Source organism: Anarhichas minor, unplaced genomic scaffold (genome assembly GCF_050575085.1).
Source record: "Anarhichas minor isolate MPS153535 unplaced genomic scaffold, ASM5057508v1 ptg000024l, whole genome shotgun sequence".
Taxonomy (NCBI): Eukaryota; Metazoa; Chordata; class Actinopteri; order Perciformes; family Anarhichadidae; genus Anarhichas; species Anarhichas minor.
The window spans coordinates 8,466,377-8,482,559 of NW_027466470.1; the positions used below are offsets into that span (position 1 = coordinate 8,466,377).

Consider the following 16,183-nt stretch of genomic DNA (forward strand, 5'->3'; position numbering starts at 1 on the left):
TTAACGAGGTGTTGCCGCTCGTCATGGGGGCCGCTTTGGCAGGGCCTGTTGGTCTCTCACCCCCCCTGCTGCTTTTCTCCCCCCCCCCCTCCGGTCTCCTTCTGTATCTCCATTCCCTTCCTCCAGGTCTGCCAAACAGGGGTGTTTACTGCTGCCTCTTTCCATCAGGGAACCATTGTTTCATGGTCGACGTCTGTGATGTAGGCTTCTGTCTTCCCTCCTTTATTTCTCGCCACTGTAACTTGAATCTCTTTTTTTTTATTTTTTATGTGCCCATTCTCTGCCACTAAACTACCGCTTCTTGTGTCTCTGTCAGTCTGTATCGCTGACTATCGTTCTGTGTGTCTGTTTCTTTTCTAACTGCTTTCTTTGTACCAGCTCTTTGTTTTGGGATTTTCTGCCACCACCACCTGTGCCTCTCTTTCTTCTCATACACGAGACAACAGCCCTCGGATTAACCAATACCATCGCCAACACTGGTTTGCTACAAACGTAGCAAACCAGTGAGATATTTTGAGATATCCATTTCTGCTGCCTCCCTTATTTATTATGGGTGACATAATAAATAAGTGACATATATGGGTATCGTTTTTACACAGGAAATAGTCCCTATGAAAACTGAGGCTTGTGAATTTATGACCTGGACTTTGCATCCCCTTTTGCTTTTCGTGAAGAGGGCCGTGTAAAGGGGCAGCAAACAGTGACACGCATCAAAATACCTGCAGACATTGTTATCTGTGTATGTAAGCATTCTGCCTGCTGCACTTTGGCAACTTCCTCAGTTGCCTTTTGTGTGTGCTACATTAATTAACTCATGTCATCCTGCAGTCACATGGGTCAAGATGTCCCCATTGTGAAAACGTACATACATACATAGATAACAATGGGTGCAGTTTCACGTGCGTCCGTGTTTGCTGCCCTTAACAAAATCATACCACTCTTACAAAGCGTGTCGCACTAAATTTTTTAACACTCTTCGCACCACTACTGAACTCCATGCATGGTTAGATATGACTTAATGAGCGCAATATTTTCTTTTTTTTGCATTAACCCACTAGTTTAGGGCTGTGAGGAGACCGAGGTAAAGAGCTCCCTAAAGGGAAAATGACTGCCCCTCTGAAAATGTAATAAATCATTGACGCTCCCATTCATTATGTGCATGCTTTCCACAAGCATGCAGCTAAACAACCTTTGTATTCGTTTTTATCAAGCAGCTTTTTTTTTATTGAAACTTTCAGCTTTAGTTCAGTGTAAAATTTTGATTTTGTAAAATGTTAAGTAGAACTTATTCAACTCAAATACTTCTGTTACTCAGGGTGCGGTCCTATCAGGAAAACCTAACTTGTCTGGTGCCTACTTTAAATATGGTAGAGCAAAAATACCTAGATGTTAAAATTGGCCTAGGTATGATTTTTAGAACTCATCCTGTAGAGAAATCGATTTCAGTCTTTGTGCAATTTTTATTTATACATTCTACAGGTATGCTATTTTTGCCAATGATGCAAACCAGGGACCAACACTAACCCCACATCCCTCTCAGCATGTGAAAAAATGAGGAGAAACCGTTTTCTTCCAAGCTCCGGGAACTCTGGAACAGACTGTGAATGGTATCTTTTATTTATGGACGGCACCGGTGTGATACATAAATAATTTCTTCAACAGGGTGTCGAGGGCTTGCGGTGCCAATCCCAGCCGTGGCTGATTTGCAATTTAGGTGTGGCACTGAAGGCCAGAAGTGCTGGATTTGGCATTGAGAAAAAATAGACAAGAGCTGTGATCGTGTGTGAGACTGAATAGGATTACCATCTGCATCCGAAGAGCCGATTGCTACCCTAGATTGTATTGAAATGAGGGGACATCAGATTGGTTTATGGTCGTGATAAGAAAGCTGATTCTTTTTTTTTTTTTTAATAGCTTTTGCTTAGTGCCTCTAAACAGTCCTGCTTAAAGATGCCGATGCATTACAGATAAATAATTCCATATTTGCAATAATTGTCTTGACAGAAATTATTTGACAGAAATCCACATCAAGTCCATCCCACCCTACAAAAACATGAATAATTCCTCAGCGATAAAAGGATAGTTTCAAATGAAATAAGTGACTTGTACCTTATGAAAAAACGTAAGGCTGACCCGAATGTTTTGAAGCTTTAACCAAATCAGTATGCATTGTTTTTTTATTTCATTAATAAAAATATATAGGCTATGGATTACCTCAAAAATCCCAAATAGCACATGAAATAAGAAATAGTAAAATCACATTATTCATAATGAATCAACATGTTTTTGTAGTTCTTCTCATATGGATAGTGCTGTTGGTTTTGTGTACTGAGGGTGTTTTATGTCGCTTCGCCGCTGTCCTTGGAACGCAGCGCAGGAGATTTATAGACAGGCAGTTGGAACAAAGGTCTTAAGCTTCGGTCTATTTATTTGTAAATGTGTTTAGAGGCCTACATGTGAGCAAATTAGTTTTTATGGGATATTGCTGTAATTTATTTGATGTGATTATTGAATACTTTGTAGTCGTATTTGTTTCAATAAAAAGGAAAGTCCGATTTTTGTCCACATTTCTCATTAGACATTAATAGCAAAGTAAAGTACCATATAAGTAAATAATGACTGCAAGCTTGAGGAAAGTTTGACAACTTGTGTCGTCTTCACCCTCCTTCCACTGCCGTTGAAATGCACACGCTTGCCGGGTCCGACTATTTCTCGCAGCTTTATATCTGCCCGAGATCTGTTTTTCTTACTGACTGACAGTGTGAAGGGTGAGAGGCTACCGACTCTCGTAAAGAGAAGGTCTTGCTCTCTCTTTTCCTCTCTGTGTATGTGTGTAAGCGTACAACATGTGTAAGAGAGATTGATACAGTTGGCCTTCAGTGAGCCAGCTTGTACCTTTTTTATTTTTTTTATTTTTTATTTTTTTTTGGGTGACGCAATTTCTGTAACTTACATCGTGTCCTCCGCCTCATTGAAGCTTTGAATATGGTCCAATATTCTACTCTTAACCTTCAAAATCGGGACAGCCCTGTATCTTTCTTGAGCTAATGGATGGTGGCCGAGTGAAATTACTTCCTGCTTTTGTCATTTCCAAGAACTCTAAAAGGGCAGTGGGGAGAAAGAAAGGTATTTCCATTACGTTCCAGTGGAGGCAGCTTAACTTCCTCTTTGTTCAGTGTATTGATTCTAGTGTACTCTGGCTCTGTGTGCCAAGCCAGCGAACCACCCACTAGCTGTCCTTGCGATGTCAGGGATGTGAATAGGAGTTTGATAAAGCCACAGATGGCATGCTGCTCCCACCCCTCCATAGCTGCCATTACTGATGTGTTGCCACATTAATGTAGTCGATACAATTTCTACAATTTTTCTGCTGGAGCAGACAAATCGATTACGATGGAGAGGGTGGAAGGTCCTATAGATATTGGCGAGTTCGTGTGCCTATATTGTACAAATACAAGCCCATGAGGTGCACTGTTGCATGCGTTAGTGCTTCAGGCGGTCTCACACGTAACCTCGTTTTACTTAATACAATCTAATGTAAGTTGAATCCCTATTCTCTGCACAAAAGCATCAACGTTACCATTATTTCTAGTCATGTCCTTGTAAATTTGAATTTAAATTGTGTACATACATAGAACGTGATAGATGTGATGATCTGTAAAAAGTGGATTCATTGTAACTGTAATGGAAATTCTACCGTGTATCACTGATTTATCCCTGTGGAGCATCTTTGCACTTCTGCACCTTTTTAGTAAAAAGGGGAAGAAATCTGAAATTGATAACTGATTTGCTCATATGCAGGTTATTGAGTGAGTTATGTCGCTATGTAAGGCCCACTCACATCTTTATTTAAAAGGACAACTTTTTGCGGCCAAATCAGTTCATTTCAAAGGAATTGCAGTCAGTCGAGTGGCACTAGGGGACAATGTACACATCTGGACACATTTCCTGCGTCACATTTTTGCCATTGATCAACCGTAAGCAGACTTGACAATGCTGCCCTTTGAATGAACAGAGAAGTGGTGAAGAAGCTACCGGGGCTCATTTGGTGTGTTGCTGCTCCATCAACTGTGATGTAACCCTGCTCTGTCGGAGTGCAAACTGCTCCAGAAAAGGATTGCTTTGCAGACGGTAGTCGGTGGTATAAATGCATATTTTGAACTGAACTTTTTTTTCCGTCAGCAGCCGGGTTAAGGAGCTAGCTGTCCGACAGGTAACGCTAGTAGCTTGCGAGTGTGGAGAGCTTCAGCCCCCACCCGCCCCCTCTTCAATGACTCTTAATTGAAATAAATATGGTATACTTATGAGAACAAAATGCCAGTAGGAAATAGGAAGAAGCCTGGAGAGCTATTGTGACCATTGTGTGCTATTGTTCCAAGCTGGCTGGCATGCTGGAGTTGAGATCGATTGCCACACAGCCTTGCCAGTAAGCTAACCTCTGAGCAACCAATCTAACTACACATTTCACAAAGACAGGCAGATCACTTTTGCTGTGCCCCTTTAATGTTGTGACCAGGCCTTTTATAGTTGAAGGAATTTATGTTGCATGTACATATAGATTAGAGAATGTAAAGAGAAAATACAACAAGGTAAATCCACCATCTCAAAATCTGTTTAAAAGTGCCATCATTTCCCAACTTTTTTTAAGTATGCGCTGTAAAGTAATTCGTTTTTGTTTGCTTTTCGCAATCATTTTACAAGACTAGCAATAACTTTTCTTCAAAACAAAGCTTTCTGAACAAACAAATGGACAAAAAAGATAAATAATGGGTTGAAATAGCAGATAGTTGTGTCTTGCTTCTCATGCCAGCCTGCCTGTCACTGTAATGTAAGTAATGGTGCACTCCTCTGGACAAACGTGTGTTATTATGATGGCTATGACTATCCACATGGAGCCACGCTTGTAGTTTCATTTCTTTTGTTAACGTGACAGTTGGGCCAGCAGCTGAAGCTTGCTCAGTGACGGGTCAAGGACGACTTATTGTTAGAAACGCAGTACTATATTTGTGAGAAGTACAAGGACCTGGATTCTGAGCTGTGAATCACTGTATATCTTCTGAACATGATTTAAACAGGAGCTACACCTTTTTATAACCCTTTGATTTGAAAACAGCCGGGGGAACAAATATGAATCAGGATTTGCGTTCCCATTTTTACCAAAAGCGTTGGTAATATTCAAATGGTTTGGAATAATGCATGCAAATATTTACATTGTTGACTGGCTGAAAAGTTTTGCTTTCTGTCCCTGAGCATCACTACATTGTGTTTTGAGTTCTACTGCTGGGCATTTCAAAGTGTCATTGATGATCTAAATATGGATATTGGATTGCAAATAAGCTGACTGCTCCAGTCATGTCGCCGAGCCTCTCTTTCCTAGATACTGAATACCCCTTGTCTTATGTAATGTAACTTTCTGTTGGTGCCACCAGTGCTGACAGTGGCAGAACACAAGGACTGCTCTGCTCATGTCTAAAAATGTCCTCCTAATACCCCCTCCTGAGTCTTAGAAGTGAAAGGAGGAAGGACAAGGCGTTGCTGTGACACGGAACAGTGGGGAACATAACCAGCATACAAAATCCTCAGGTCTTTTCTCTCTGCACTGAATTCCAACCCCTGGAAAAAAAAAGCCTCATGCTGGACTCTAAAATTGTACCAGAAAAACATAATAATGGAATGTTATATATGACAGTATTGGAAAAAAAATATGCATGCATATGTTCAATAACAAGTTGGAGTTGCCGCAACTTTTTCTGTCCCTAAATCTGGTGTAGAAGAAGCAAAAGTTGCTTTGGATATTCCCATGCCCATACTCCGTGTCGAGGAATTATGTAGCTCATTTTCCTTCCTTGGCTAAGAATGTCAGTGTTGGCAGTGTGTTGCTCTTGCTCTGGACACAGAGCAATGGTCTCAGTTCAGTTGTTTGTCAACCTTTTGTGCCATAATCTTCATTTAAGTGGAGGAGACTTGGGTTTAACCTTAAAACTTTTTTTGTGCTAATAGCTAAATGCAGCCCAAAGCTAGGAGCAAGTGTCATAAAACACCAATTTTACTGCACTAACATGTCATAAAGGTAATTGTCTTTCACACACACACACACACACACACACACACTCTGGCCCTTAAACACTGCTCTAAAGCTTAGTTTCCTCCAACTGTCACCACAAACCGTCTCAAGAGTGCTACTTCACATTCAGAAGAGCCAGTTCAGAGATGGCAACCTTGAACAAAACTATTAAATCACAGAGGGCGATATAATTGTTACTGTACTTTGGGCAAGAGCGTAGTTATTTGGTTGAAAGAGCAATTGACCTTTCGCTAAGTCCCCGTCGGCCTTAGTTATCGTCTCTACGACGGGTTTTCAAAACAATAAGTCCTTGATTTCAGACTGGTAATCATAAGCAGACTTCCCAATTTCGAGCTGGCTGTCGTTATTTTATTGACGGCTGTAATGACGACATTTGCTGGTGATTTTATCCGCTGTAGCTAGCTGGCTATTTAAGCCAACGTTGGCTTCATGAGTTGGTTGAAAACCCTGTCTCCAGCTTCCAACTGACTCGTTTTAAAAGGAGAACCCTACAGTATCAAAGGGTCTTATATATAATTGATGGCTACATACATGGTATTGTGCAAAAAGTCTGCATCTTCACCAGTTCATGATCCACGCAGAGGACATGAAAAATAACAGCAGCATTGTTCTTGTATTGCAGTGTAGAGCTAGTTAATAGTCCTACTTACATTATAAGCGTGATGAGCTCTTTAGGGAACCTCTTCATGCATGCAGATATAGTAGCATTTTGGACTGTGTTGTTGTAAACACATCTTTTTTTTTTTTTAACGGTTTGATCCCCGGCTCCTCCTCCTCCGCAGGCCAAGGTGTCCTACACTTTTGCTCCTGTAATTTTAGTTTACAAAAATTAATAAAATATTATATAAGTACTCTTAATACAGCCCAAGGCTCACCACTTCAACATGTGGGGAACTATTAAACAATCGCTGTTCTAGGATGTTTAGCAAATGTTCAATTCTTCGAATTTGCTGATAATTGAAATAATTTGACAGTTGCATAGTTCTTGTCTTTTCCCCACCAGATTTACACCGGTTTTAAAGGCTGCTTAAAAGTAAAGTTATGTAATTTTCTGAACTTACCAAGCTGTTCTATTGTTTGCATTTACCCACTTAGTCATTATATCCACATTACTGATGATTATTTATCAAAAATCTCATTGTGTTAATATTTTGTGAAGGCACCAATGGCCAACCCTACGATGTCGTAGCAGTATCGATGGTGTTTGGTCAAACATCTTTTTTGCTATTTTCACACACTGCATTGACTCATTTCAACTAATCCTCATCTTAAGTTCCAAAAGTTGCTTTCCAAGCCAAGTGTCTCTGTCAAAAAAGGCATTTGCCACTCTTTTCACAGACAGTGTCATTTAATGAGAGGCACTTACAGTAGACTCTAACACAATTAGGTGTTTGATGACAACCGTGGTAAGAAAAGGAATCTCTCAAATGAAATTGGTCTCAGTGATCAGTATGTCACCCAGTGGGAAGCGACTTCATTTCGATTCATTGACCCTTTATGAATTAAAGCTCATTTCCTGAACGTGTCACTTCACGGAGGCTCCCGCAGCAGGATGCAGGCTTTCAACCGTACCAGCTCAGAAAACCTTCCCCTCTTTCCATTTGATTCAAGGATTAGATTTGATTACAGATTTGAGCTGGACAACCTCTGCGACAGCCGTGCAATCTCCTTTTTTTTTCTTTTTTTTCCCAAGTCTTCTTGTTAAATTTACATAAAGCAGATGGGATTTCGGCTTGAGATTCTTCTGATTCTCCCATGTTTCATGAGCACAACAAGGATGGTTACAACACGTTAGAAAAAAACAACAACTGTAGTCATACAACTAGGAATTAATGTGTTGACTGATCTATTGCCATCAGCAACTGTTGCTTCAGTGAATAGGTCAACGATTGGTATTGATAGCTTTCAAAAATCCTTTAAATTGACATTCAGCTATGGTCATCGGCTTGTACGTATCTACAAACAATACACTGTTTCACTCCACACATCTGGTCTCAAATGTTACTACCTAATAAAATGACTACTGTTCAACAACAAGACAAAGACATTTTTCCCTTTGGTGGAAGTGTATTGTGTAAGTGTGTACTGTAAACATAGTTTTGACAGCAGCTCTCAAATGAAGAGAACCATGTGCCACACAAGCAAAGAAATGATACAACCAAACTGTTTGTGCACTCATAGTCCACATCTAGGACAGGTCGGCAGCAATAGAAAACAAGTAATACATCTTTTTGTTTTGCTTAGTCATGAAAATATCTGTTTTATACAAAAATTAAATACAGTTACAGTATGTTACAACTTGTGAGCGCAAGCGTGACTACAAAGCCTCTGAGAAAGAAAAAGAAAAAAAGTATTAGATTGGTTCTTGTCAAGGGGCTTGATAATAATACATGTGCAGCATTTGGCAAAACAACAGACACCCTTTCAGGAAAGTAAAATCACCAGAGTCACCAAAGCACAGGGAGGAGAAGGTGAAGGACAGAGGGAAGAGTGAGGAGAGGAGAAGGTGGCAAGTAAGGAAGGAGGCAGTGAGGCAAGATGTTTTAAGATGTCCCCCGTTTACATTATTATTTTTTAATAAGTTCAGATGATACTTAGAAATCATGTGTCTAGCTTTGTACAGTTTGCTCTCAGTGTTGGTAGCTCTATCCGAGTCTCCAGTCTGCCGTTAATGAAGTATCAGCCAATGACATAATCACAAAGGGAGGGCTCCAACCGCTTCCTTTGTGACACTATAAGACAGCAGTGACTTCACCAAGCCTCTCAAAAATCCATTTAACATTCAGTATAACCGATCAGTGCGTAATCTGTTGCACTAATAAGTCTTCCACCACTGTGGCCTTGGATATACAAAAGAGTTCCTTATATTGTATGCTGAGCATATTGTCCACACATCGTTTGTCCTTCATGTCCTTATGGTTGAGAGTTCAGTCTCAACATATGTCTTAGGGTTTTGGTTGAGGATGGGAGGCCATTCGGGTCTCTCAGCAAAGGGAATCAATCAATAGCGGGAGCACGACAAGGGTGAGAGCGAGCCGGCGGCGGATGGGGGGATGATGGAGGGAGGCCCGTCCAGACAATTGGTCATCACACTCCCCGGGGCCCTGGCAGCGAGCTCTCTCGCACAGGACGCCCGTGAAGCCGGGGGAACAGTGGCAACGCTGATGGTGGTGGCAAGAGCCACCGTTCTGACAGCGCAGCATCGCGTTGTCACACACCCGAGCTACGGAGACAAAAGCAAAAAGAGCAGAGGAGACAGGAAGGGGTGATTAATAGATCACTCAGTGATAAGGTAGCAGAGAACATAAACAGGCAAGTTCACAGGGCACAAGCTGCCTCTGCTTGTCCTGTCTGCATCGCTCTGTGTCCTTAGAGCACAGCTGACACATTAGGGAGGGTGAAGCCAAGGACTTCAGTGGAGGGGTGGGCAGAGGACGAGGACACAGATAACCAGGGCACATACTGTATGAATACTTGAATGCAGCCCACAGCCTGTGACAACCCTGTCCATGAATGATTGTTTATGACAAAAGAACAGAGACAGACGTTTTATGGATTTGTGGTTATTTTAGGAGCACCAAAGGGACTTCGGAGCAAATAATCCAAACAAAAGAGCAAACAAACCATGGCAGTGATGAGGTGAAATTAATGATTAGTGAATCAAAGGATGCTGGAGTATGGTAAAACAGCCCCCTTGTGCAGGACAGGAGAATACAATTTGTGTTCCCTCTGGCCCAATGACACTCAAAGAACAGAAAGAGGAGAAAACATGGGATTGATTTCCTGGCTCCACCTGCACCACTGCCTTTGATATGGAAATAAGCATTTTTTTTGTCAATCACCAATTGTTGCAGATTTATTCTCTGCGGGTAACCTTACAACAAACAATACAATTCCCTGTCGAAGGAAAATGATGTAAAATCCAGGACTGCATTGTTCTAGTGGCCACCAAACATTTCTTTGTTTTCCTATAGATTGATTCTACATAAGCCAAAATTCACATTTACAGACAAAAACTCGCGACTCAATTAGTCCAGGAAGCCTCTCTGCTGGCAGAGGTGAAATCCTGGAAGAGGTAATATTTGCCAAGAGATTTCAGTGTAATTGGATATCTATACTTGCATAAATACATATCACATTTTTGGTTTTCTGTAATGTGGCTCATGCATCAGAATAAACGCAACAAATAGCCTCATCATTGCTCCTGCCAAAACTGATTAAAAAGGCATTGGTATTGCATTTAACTTAATAAGATCCCCATCCCCTTCACACAGACACCACTGCTGTTATGTGCTTAAAATGGAAAGTCCACCTGTGGAAAGAGGGGTTTCATCATCGATATGGGATTGTCAATAATTCTGTGATGAAGTGCTGTAAATTACTCTTTTCCTCGCCTCGTCTGCCTCTACTTTCAGAAACCCTGAGAGGTTTGGTATGACAGCCTTGTTGTGTTAAACTGTTTGTATGTTTTTTTTATAGACAGGTTGATAATGGTATAGCATTATAAGAGCATATATAGCAGCTCTAACAGTCAATCATACTCCTGACTTAAAATGCAGCAGGTCTTGTGGCTGCGTTGCATGATAGATTTCTCTCTGTGTGATTGTTGAACACTGGTGCAAAAGTAATGAGTCTGGCAAGAAGCCACTGCTCTTTGATTCAGAGACTGACAAGAAAACCTGACATTTACAATTGATGTTTTAGATAGATTACACATTTTTTTGTTCACAAAACTCGAATCGACATATTTATATTTAGATGAAACCCCTAAAAACAGACACAACAGACCCTGATCTGCGGATCAGGTCGGGGAAAAAGCAGTTTGTTTACATTCAATGTCAATTTAAAGGGCAAATCAATACAGAAAAAGAATAATTAAAATGATCATTTTTGTAATCGGAGGCTGTAGTGCAGCAGTGAAAGGGGTTGGATTAGAATTCTGATATTATTAGTGGCTGTATTAGTGGCTGGCACGCCATGTCTCTCTGTCATGACCACTGAAAGTTTCTGTACTGTCGATTTTGCACAAAGCACAATATTTTGCAATTACCTGGTGATGTGAGGGTTAAATTACTACACGTACAATGAACTCTGTAGTACCCTCAGCTCTACGTAGATTACTATCAAATACATGTTAACATCGACGTGTCTGTGGGATGTGTAAATCATCTGTTTAATAAGTTTGCAATATCAACTTAAAATGTGAAAATATGTCAGCGTTGTTTCCACTGATCCCAAGTGGTAATATTTTAATTGTAATGTTTATAATCAAGCCTAACACAAACCTGTCCCAAAACACTACATGCAATATAAGCTTAAAGGGATGCTACAAAATTACCATTTGTTTATCAGTATACTGCACAAGTTGTGCGAGAGTTTGTAAACTAATGTTTGCAAGTGGTCATTGTGTGGGTGAAGTATTCCTCTAAGCCCAGCCAGAATATATCTCAGGCCCTGACAGTCTTGGTCCAAGTTTGACAGGATTAAGACTTGTAGTCAGTCCAATCATGCCCAACAAATGAGCACCTTACAAGTGCAAAATTGTCTGTACTTGAACTTTGCATGCATACCAATGGACCCCTGAATTACAGAGTGCTGCTCTCCTATCCTCACTGTGTTCAAACATTAATGGCCTTCTGGCTGCACCCCAATCAGTATTTTCAAAGCAGCTTTCTATTTTACAGCTAATTGAAAACACCTGCTCTGTGTGTTTTGGTCAAAATTACCATGGGATCAGCAGCGTCTCCATCGTCTAGTCTACGCATTAACTTTGTTTCCTGTTGCCAAAGGATAATCTCTGTGTCCTCCAGCAGACCCTCAGGACCATTGTCTTTCTAAAAGCATTTGTAGCCCAATTAGTCTGCAGAGGCCGAGGCTTAAGCCTGCAGTGTTTTTGTGGAGCCACGGGGCCCTGCTGTCATGACAAAATACAGAGAAAAATAAGTCAATTATTCTGTCGCTCAGAAGAAAACCTCACATAGTGACAGGGTATATGTGAATTAATAAAGTTTGTAAGTTGGTATCTTCGGTTCCTATCTATTATAGATGAGATGAGCATGTCTGGGGAAACTTTTAACTCAACACAGTGAGACAAATTAGTGTCTGAAATGTAAAAACTAGCTCATATTAAAAAGCCAAATGTGTATAAGGAAAAAGCATTTCCATAACATTGGGGAAGAGAAAGATTAAAAAAAGAATCATCAGAATTAGAGTGCCCCTTTAATAATCGATTATGAAATACGACATCATGCTGTTTGAACGTTTTTTTTTTTTTTAACATATAACTATCTTTATATAGGGGTGTCGACAAACTTGCCCAGCGTGACACACAGTCTTAGACGTATGCTGGCAGCAAGTGAGAAAGCAGCAATTTGAGTCCTGGCTAAGCACCAGCGGACTCTCTCTGGGACATATTGGCACCTCGCACCTCCGTCAGATGTGTGACATTTTAGCAGTATAACTGTTATGACAGATCTATCCTTGGGCCTCGGTGTTGCACGAAGCAACATGGAGAAAATTCACCACAGCAACAACACAAACAGTGTTAGACCGGATGAACCAAGAGCTGAGATAATTATTCTTATTAGTCATATTGCTGCTTGTGTGACTGGAAACATAATGACATTGAAAGGACATATTGGCTTTTTTGAGCAGTCTAGTTTTGTCGAAAACCAGGAATTCTCAACTTGCTTTGCCCGGGGAACACTTTTGTTAAATGACAGGAGGCCATGGGCCAGTTAATAAACCGCTCAAACATTGGGGGTTTAACCTCTGTCGGGGGGGTCCGGGGGAACCTTCATAAACAAGCTCTATTAGTCTATTTTGATATTGTTGTTTTTTTGCCCTCTGGCACCTCATTTGAGAGTACACATTTTTTTTTAAAATCACATTGTAAATCAATTTATTTTGATTGTGAACTAGGAAATGGTCATCGCGCCACCCGGTACCCTATTTGGCATGCAGCCGTAAATTGAGTATCCTTTTCATAAACATAATCGGGCAGTTCTCTAATCCTCTCTTTTCCGTGAACTCTTAACATCCTCAGTACTCTAAGACGAAGTTTATGAGATACCAGCGTTTTGTGGAAGATTTGTTTTGTATGTGATAGCAATAAGTTCCGAATAGCCAGTCTTTCATGAGTAAATTCTTGTCAACAAATGTAATATTACATGAATCACTGAGCTTGGTTGCAGTCATGTAAAGCCAGACACTGAGTTATGGTGTTAAAGATCCCCCCCGCTTTTTTTTTTATATTTATTTTTTTGAGCGTGATATCTCAGCAACACTTCGAGGGAATTTCTTCAGATTTGGCAAAAACGTCCGCTGCTAGGACTTAAGGATGAACTGATTAGACTTTGGTGGTCAAAGGTCACTGTGACCTCACAAAACATGTTTTAGGCCATAATTTAAATTTCATATGCTAATTATGACAATTCCACACCAATGTCTAATAGGATAAATTGACAAAAAAAAGCATCTCCATTTAATTACATACAGGGAAAAAATATGGTAGTTATTTATACTATAGTTGTTCATAGTGATTAAAAATCCGTTATAACTATAGATTCACCAGTGCAATTAACTATGAACGGAGACAGTTTTCAGATACAGGATCTGCTAATTATATACTCTGAGAAAGAATTGTATTGCTTCTATTACATTGGATCAATGTCTTCTTGCCATGGTGTCAGGGAAAGCTGAAACCCAGCATTCAACCGCGCCTCCTGTTATAATATTAACATGAAGGCTTCGTCATTAGTCATGACTTGAGGCTCTGAAGTTCAATAAAAGGTGTCAGTTGCATAGTAGCACTTGACAGTGGCAATGAAACAAAACTGCATCTGAAGATAGAAAGTGTCTGATTTTCTTTTCACTCAAGTCCTGTGTTGGTAAATGCTTGTCAAGTCAGAATTGGAAGATACGAAAGTACCATTGGAGGAATAGTTTTTTAAAACTCTTGCTGAGAGTTAGAGAAGATTGGTACCACGCTCATGCAACAATGTTAAGCCACCATCAGCAGCCTGTTAGCTAAGCGTAGCACAGAGTGGAAGCAGGCTAGTTTGACTTTGTTGAAAAATACGCCTACAAATATAGCTCACACATTTACATGTTGAATTTTGTTTGTTTGATCTGTACACAAACGGAAATGTAAAAATGAGAAGTTGAATCTCTTTTCTCTGTTTTTATATCATTGTAGACTGTTGGTCAGACAAAAACAATAAGTCACCATTGGCTGTGGGAAATTTGAAGTTTGTTTACCAATTTTTAATGATCTTTTATAGCTATTATTCATCAATATCATTTTTGTCGATTAATTAATAACAAAAACAATCATCGGTTGCAGCCCATTTGGTACCTATTGCAAATGCTAAATAACTTCCTTGTGTTTATCTCAGAGACTGTTGCAGTATAAAATGTCACCTCTCTTTGCACCAGAGGACTTTTCCTATGAAAACACATACTGTCATGGGGCATTTAGAATTGATAAGGTAAGTGCAGAATGGACCAAATGAAAGCTTTTCATTGAAATTGTTATCGGTCAGATTGATTCTGTCTTGTGGCTCTTTATATGGAAATGATGCACATTACACAGGAAAGCAGAGTTTCTTGTAATCCACTCCAGTGTAGTAACCGGCTTCCTTTCACCTCTGAGTGCAGCAAAGACTGGATTATTTTCATAGGTGCACCTCGTTCCCAGCTTTGTGAGTCCAGAGAGGAGAAGGAAACACCCTGTCTCAATCGTGGAACTCCTGAAAGTCCTCTTTAAATTGTTTTTCTCTCCTGGCTGTGAGAGCAGTGGTGCAGATGCAACTTAACACTCACTACACAGGATATCTGGGTTTGAGGATTAGCCGGAGATAGCTTGAGATCAATCTACATAAACCCCCCTGAAGCCTCTTCTCTCCTTCCCTCTCCTCTATCCTTTTTTTCCTTGTGAACATGGCATAGAGGCTGCACCCCCAGAGAGCATTCTTGGTAATTAAAAAGAGGGCATGATCAAAGGGGGTTAGGAGGCTGTGGACTTGGTGATCATGAGGCATGTGGTCCATTCCCTATCGTGTTCTCACAACAAAAAGTCTACCTTGTAAGGACCAGCGTGTGTTTGTGTGCATGCAGGATGAAAGCATCTCGGCTTTGGGGAAACAACCTAATTGCAAATTCTACATTACACTTTTTTTTTTTGTGTAAATTGCCAATCAATAAGCAGTCAGTTGTGTCTATGTATTATTAATGTCATGCTGAAGTTACAAAGCCTATAAGCCTACCTTGGTTACGATTTGCAACACCAAGAGATGAAGCATTTGCTCGATCTGCGTAAAGATGGGAAAGGTTATATATTACACTGAGTTGTCATATTTTTCATGCTGTTATGTAGTTAAAGCACAGGGACAGCATGCAGAGATTCTTGTTTTTGTCTTTTTTTTTTACAATAATCTGTGAGTTATCTGGGCTTGTTTGCCTCAGATTTATTGGAGAATTTCTGCCACGTGTTTTGGATTAGTAAATGGACTGATGTAAAATTGTGTGCATGCAGCTTAAATGAGTGAATCTTCCACAAGACAAAGGCAGAGACATGTACATATGGTAGCTGCTTTTGTTATCCAGTATGAGGATTCGCCTTCAGGCATCAACATGCATGGTGGGAGCCATGTCTTCATGAAAAATGTTTTTCTTTTCTCTGGCTTTGGGCAAATATCAATCTGTTAAAACCAGCTTAGAGCAAATATTCTAGTGCGGAAGGGAGCCCAAACATGCCCAAACATGCAGGACTCCTACAGTATTTTATGAACTAGCAAGTCATTTAATCTTACTAGTGTTTTAAGTTTTTACTTAACTACTAATTGTACACGTTATATTACTGCTGACCATTTTGCAAAGCATGCGGGTGAGTTTTTTGGTATTTCCTCCCTTAAAACAATGGATATATATCCCAAATATCAAACGGTATAGCATGGTTTGCAAAACTATTAGCAGGAATGTATGTATGAGTATAAGTATAAATAATTTGTAATACAATATATAAACGTTTTTGTTTTTGTCTTAAAATGAATAGAAAATGTGTCAATAGGATAAGAACATTTTATTAGTTTCTTTTGT

The 16,183-nt window shown here is 40.1% G+C and overlaps 1 protein-coding gene across 1 annotated transcript in view; it reads right to left on the reverse strand.

Moving 5' to 3' along the window:
* Nucleotides 1-9,069: 9,069 nt before the first annotated feature.
* LOC142956488 (netrin-G1-like) overlaps nucleotides 9,070-16,183 on the reverse strand; it is a 44,800-nt gene continuing 37,686 nt past the window's right edge. Inside the window, exons 5-6 of the mRNA XM_076098103.1 lie at nucleotides 15,352-15,396; nucleotides 9,070-9,308 (exon numbers count right to left, since the gene is read on the reverse strand). Of these exons, the coding sequence (XP_075954218.1) occupies nucleotides 9,070-9,308; nucleotides 15,352-15,396 (284 nt within the window). The remainder of the gene's footprint in view (nucleotides 9,309-15,351; nucleotides 15,397-16,183) is intronic.